Source organism: Trichoderma reesei (assembly GCF_000167675.1).
Source record: "Trichoderma reesei QM6a unplaced genomic scaffold TRIREscaffold_5, whole genome shotgun sequence".
Lineage (NCBI taxonomy): Eukaryota > Fungi > Ascomycota > Sordariomycetes > Hypocreales > Hypocreaceae > Trichoderma > Trichoderma reesei.
In genome coordinates, this window is record NW_006711152.1 from 462,882 (window position 1) to 468,881 (window position 6,000).

The window sequence follows — 6,000 nt, forward strand, 5'->3', positions numbered from 1 at the left end:
CGCCCCTCCAGCGGAACAATCATCCTCAGCCCCAAGTCCTTCAAGCTTCACATGCAACGAGACTCTCGTAGACCTCCACCACATCATTCAGCTCGGTGCTACAAGCGCCTCTACCATACCTCTAGCACTTGCTTCTCCTTGTCATAGTCGGCGCCATCTTGGCCTCTAGGTACCTATCATCAAGCCAATTCATCCGATGCTGCTCCCGCACAGCCTGTTCCGCCGGCGGCTGCGGCTGATGCTCCTCGCCGGGCTGGCCTCTGCGGCGGCGGCCCTCTGGATGCTCCCAGGCCGGCATGACCAGCCAGCGCAGCCATTTGACGCCGGAGAATTAGAGGAGCGGCACCCGCTGGTGTGGAAACACATTCATTCCTTTGACGGAATCGGAGGAGGTAAGCTGTCCTTGCTCCCCCCCCCTTTAAACTTTGGTGGCGTTCGGATTTGGTGGCATTCCCATATCCGGCTCCCGGATGCCGGACCATCAACATCACCATCAACATCACCATCATCAACAACAACAACAAGCCGCACGTAACCCATCTCATACCTACCTACCCAGTAGTCCTCGAAAATTTGTTGATCACCTTGAAACAATGTGAACTAACCCTCCACAAAAAAAAAAAACAGCCTGGTACATTCCCCCAGCCTGGATCCCACCCACCCAGCCTCCTCCCAAAACGATCCTCGACGCCGCCCTCCTCGCCTCCAAAGCCGCCCTCTCCGTCCCCGAGCGACGACGCCGACGCCTCGCCTACTCCAACATTCCGCTGCTGATGCACCAGACGGGTCCATCCTCCAAAGTCAACACATGGAAGCCCGAGGTCGTTCCCTGGGTCGAGCAGTGGCTCGAACATGCAGTGTCCCCCCATGCCGATACTGCCGCAATGGCGTACTTTTTCTGGGACGACGAGGGGATAGACATGTTCATGCATGAGTACGAGAAGGACTTCATGGGTGACTTTAAGAACATGTTTACGCCCGTTGAGAGGGCAGACATCTTTCGCATTCTGGCGTGCAAATACTTGGGAGGCGTTGTACGTATTCATGATTTATCCCGAAAGTCCATGCCATACATACATACTGTGTGTGTGTGCTCTTCTTCACAAATCTTTCCCATGCAGCATCTCTATCTAACAACGCCTCAAGTACGCCGACATCGACACGCAACCCCTCCGTCCCCCAGCAACCTGGATCGGCCCGGCAGATCTCACCCCCTGGACCGATGACCTCACCAACAAAACCCACGGCTCCTCCCACCTTGACCACCATCCCAACGCCACCACCACCACCACAGCAAGACAGCCCGTCGTCAACCTCCTCTGGGGCATCGAAGCAGACACCGATCCCTCCTCAAACGCTTACTGGCGCATGGGCTACACGTATCCCATCCAACTCACCCAGTGGGCACTAGCATCCAGCCCCGGCCATCCCGCGCTGGACCAGTTCATGGACAACCTGCGCGCCGAGGTCCGGCTGGAGAAGGAAAATGCAATGGGTGGCGGTGATGATGATGATGATGATGATGATGTAGGGAATGGAAATAGCAGGGCTGATCCTCTTACGAGGACGGGTCCTGCGGCGGTGACGCTCGCGACGATACAGTGGCTTGCAAGGGAGAGTCAAGACTTTAGGTGGAATTCACTTACGGGGTTAAAGGACGGGGGGAAGTCGAAGCTCGTCCAGGATGTGCTTATTCTGCCCATCACGGGATTCAGGTATTTACTTCTTGCCGCCTCCCTGTCCACAACGGTTCAAAAAGCGGGAACAAAGAAAAAGAAAGAGAGACAAAAGGAAAAGGAAAAGCTGACTGAGTCTGGTTTGTAGTCCCGGCCGCGGAACATACGGAAACATGGGCTCCAAGCCCATCTCCCATCCAGACGCCCGCCTCGTCCACCACGCGCTCGGCTCCTGGAAAAAGTTTGACTGGCTGGTTGAGTACGGCAAGTTTTGTCGGACGGCCTTTGGGCTGTGCAGGGATTGGACAAAGGTTGTGTCTTGAGTTTGCTCTCCCGTTGTCTCTTTTTTTCTCAAGCGTTTACGTTTTGTTCACCAGCCGTCAGGAGAGAAAGATGGTGGAGGAGAGAGAGAGGAGCGTATTTATATGACTTTACTACCTCTGCATGATGTTGCCCTTTCACGATTGTTATTGATATGACTCAACTACGTTACTTGTACGGCCACAGCATCAGCCATAGCCGAGGAGCCTTTGTCTTATTCACTATATAGTTGGTCTCAACTGATCGTCAATCTACATGTACAATAAGCCCTTAGAGCCTGACTTAGCTTACCTATATACAACCTGATTTATCTCGTCTCATCAACACCTCACGAATGCTTGCTTATACACGGCCTCATCCAATCAGATACTCTCATGGTTAGACCATTACTGAACCAAGTTTCATCGACATTGAGAGAAGACTGCAAGTGCTCAATCCCGGCAAGTCGGCGACGTGGATCTTCCTCGTCCTAAAACACAAAAACTCCTCTAAATGCTAAAACCAGGAAATGTTCACAATACTGTAAGTCTCATCACACCAGAATCGAACAGGTCAAGCGCACAACGGCGCATCATTACTATCAACACTAAATACTAAATTCTAAACAATCATATTCATATGTCCACACAAACATTCAAGCCGCCGTATCCCAGCCCCGGGGTATGTTTGATGCATCTCCTAGATGTCTTTCATGTCGCCGCCAAAACGCCATACCCAAGTTGCAAATGGCCAATCTCCTCATGAAGTCATGTATCCAAAACAAAAGAAAGTGCGGGAGGTATCCCAAAATCCCGTCTATGCATCCGTGCGTCGACATCATGCTTCGACAAAAGAAATGTTGTCGAAAGAGAATATGAATGAAAAAAAGTAATAGATCCGAAATGAACAGAATATGATTTGGTTAAACATTATACTTGTGCGCCCTCGCGTCCATAACCGGAGCGTTGTTGGAGAAGAGCAGTCATGTTGAGATTGATGGACGGTCGGGAAATTTCCATGCTTCGGCTAGGCATCCTCCTCCCGCCAGGAGTTCGTGGGTGTGCTACGTTGACGCGGCCGCTCCGGTCCAAGATCCGCGCGGGTGACTCGTCGCCGTCCGATCCGGACCCTTCGTGGTCATCGCCGAGGCCGTACTCGGCCAGTCGTGTAAAGTAGTCGGCAAGTCCATCGACGCTGGGCGTGCCCACAACGGCGTCGTATTGGGGAGGCGGTGTCATGATTGGAGGGATATCGGCGGGAGTTCCATCGTAGACAATGGTGCTTGCCGGAGGCGGCGCCGTATCGTCATCAAAGGCGGGAGGGTTAAAGCTAGGTGCTCGGAGCAGATGAATGGGCCGAGGAGCCGGTTCAGGTGCCCACGTTGTCGGCGTTTGTCGGCCTGCTGCTGCCCCTGAACTTCCCGCTGGAGCGCCAGAATGCAAGTGGGCGGCTTGAGGAGGTGCCGGCATGCTGTCGACCAGAGCTTCGGGATCTGGGAGTGTGCCGGTCGAGGAGCTCGGTGAAGTCTCCATGGCAATTGTTGCGGAATCGGGGCAGCCGCAGGCTGCTTGATACGGCGAAGGTCGGTTGGTCTCGCCGGAGTAGGCGGGCAGAGACGTGTTTGCCCTGGTGGCTCGGCAGTTGAGAATGCTGAGGGGAGAGTCGATGCTGATCTCGAAATGGCGGCGCTTGGTGCCTGAAGGGTCGTCGGCGTCAAGACGACTGATGCGCATCACCACCTGGGGAGGAATGTTAGCAATGGCATCACCAAGTATATCGTCACGGTGCAAGAGAGGCCTACCTTGATCCAATGGAAGACGTTGACATTCTTCCAGCTGCAATCGGGGTGGAGTCTAAGAGACTTGTTCTTGGCCATCATCTCGCACGTCGGAATCTGCACACTGGCCTCGATTTCGGTGGAACCCCACATGTTCTCCAGGCCCAGGTCCAAGTCGCCGAGGAGATTATCCACTGGCGCCGGTAGCGGTTCTGGGGCCTGCTTCCGCCTTGCGGCTTCGTGGGCTCGCCTTCTCGCGGCGGTTTCACGAGCAGCACGGCGCTGCTCTTCCGTGAGCTCACCTCCGCGGATTGTAACGACCTCGGACGAGGCCCATGCAGGGTCAAGCTCCTTTCCGGCCGTCTTTTCGAGGAGCAGAATCTTGCGCCCGGGGTCCTTTCTCGTCACTCGCCTGTCGCTGGTCCAGTACTCGACGGATTCGGTGATGTAGACCTTGAGCTTGTGGACTTGAACCTTGGCCAAGGGAGTGAGCTTGAAGGCAATGGGAATCTTGGACCCAATAGGGAAGCTCTTGCCCGAAACCATGATGTCGTAGTGCAGCTGGTCTTCCCACTGGCGGCTGATTGAAATGGGCTCAGACATTTCGAGAGACATCTGGTCTGGCAGGCGAATGATGGGGACCTCCTTGGAGCCGTGGAGGTTGGGCTTGAAGGCGCCGGCGCGGTCAATGCTTGCCTGGAGCTCCCACTTGACCGAGGCATACTGCAGCTTGGTGGTCTCGAGCTGGTGATGATCGATGGGAAGCTCAAAGGAGTAGTCGTAGACGCCCGGGTAGAACACCTTGAAGCCCTTGGCTTGAGTGGGTGTCACGACGCCGCTCTCGCCCTTGCCAAAGCTGCGAGACTGGACATTTTGCAGAGAAAGCTTCTTTAGCTCCTTGGCCGTTAGATTGTTTCGCAACGACGGAGATGGTGAGACGCCGGGCGATGTGGTGAGAATGGTGCTGCTAGAGTTTGCGGAACCACCCTTGAGCTTGTAGGTGCACTGGTTACCGTACTCTGTCTCCCATCCTTCATTGAGGGCGTTGAAGAATGTGAGGACCTGCGTCCGTAGGGTTTCCTCCTCATACAAGTCTTGCTTGAGCGGCGGGATGCCCTCGGGCCACTCTGTCCGCGCGCGGCCAACCAGTTTAAGCTGAACAGCCTTGATCTTGACATTTTTGCTAATGGTGAGTTGCAGCTTGCCTCTGAGCAGGGCAGTGCCGGCGCGTGCTTCGCGGTGCTCATGGCCGTTGTGGTCGAAGCCCGACAGGAAGACGTTGGGCTCAGCGAGGAGAATGGAGCAGGACACTCCGCTGCCTGTGGCGACGGGCTTGGTCACTTCGGTCACGACGGCATTTACGCTGGATTTTGAACTTCGGATGGATGTGAAGCTGTTGTGGTGGCCTAGATGATAGGTGCTCATGGGCACCGCGGCTCTGGCGGTGGCCATGCTGTTTGGGGGGTAGCGGCGATGCTGAGAAGACTGACGGGTGCGAGTGGATTGATGGCCGGAGTGGCGGCTAGCGTGGCGGCTGCGGCTGTTGCTGCTGGCGCGATGCCTCTGCCTCGACCTGGAAGACCTTGAAGAGGCCCTGTGGCGTTGTCGCTCTCGCTGCTGTTCGCGACTGTCTCCTCGGCGATCACGCTCGCGCTTGTTGGCGGCGTCACGGTCTCTAGTGGATGAGCCCTGCTGCTTTGGCTCACGGGTCCTGCGAGACGATGAAGTGGTCTCTTGAGAGCGATGCGACTGGTGGCTACGGGGCCGATGGGCGCGGCTGCTGCTATGGCGAGACTCGGACCGGTGTTCGGTAGCCGGGATGGCCTGGATACCCACGGGGAATGCGGTGTGCTGTGGGACGTCGACTGAGGACACAGAGTCGCTCGCCAATGATTGGAAAAATCGAGTCAGAGCCAGGCGGACGGGTAACTCCGATGTCCTGGCGTTGGAACTCAGTGAAGCAGAAGGCCTCGACGATCTCGGGGCACTGGGAGCGGGACTGCCGCCAGATTCGAGACGGGCTCTCGATGAATGAGGGGAGGTTCCGGTGCGCAGCTCACGAGGCACGTAGCCCGAGGGATAGCTGACGACGTGGATGGAGTGAGGTCGCGTCCTTCGGGGCCCAATGGGGTCGATGGAATCGTCAGCGGCAGCGACGGGAAGGGCAGCTGCGGAAGCGTCGGCGACAGGGGCGTCCGGGCGATAGAGAATGTTGTCGTTGCTCGTGCGGACCCAGTCGTCTCTTCG

The 6,000-nt window shown here is 56.2% G+C and overlaps 2 protein-coding genes across 2 annotated transcripts; one reads left to right on the plus strand and one right to left on the minus strand.

Moving 5' to 3' along the window:
* The first annotated feature begins 602 nt into the window (after positions 1–602).
* TRIREDRAFT_46443 (uncharacterized protein) lies at positions 603–2,018 on the plus strand. Its single transcript, XM_006963515.1, has 4 exons — positions 603–1,034; positions 1,147–1,495; positions 1,532–1,715; positions 1,825–2,018. Exons 1-4 carry the CDS (start codon positions 774–776, stop codon positions 1,997–1,999), a joined length of 969 nt encoding a protein of 322 aa, XP_006963577.1. The 5' UTR covers positions 603–773; the 3' UTR covers positions 2,000–2,018.
* A 932-nt stretch (positions 2,019–2,950) lies between these two features.
* TRIREDRAFT_46446 (uncharacterized protein) lies at positions 2,951–6,000 on the minus strand (the record flags this gene model as incomplete). The annotated part of the gene is made up of 2 exons (XM_006963516.1): positions 3,778–6,000; positions 2,951–3,715 (listed from the first exon to the last, which is right to left on the minus strand). Coding segments are annotated over exons 1-2 (2,193 nt in total), but the record flags the coding sequence as incomplete, so codon positions are not given.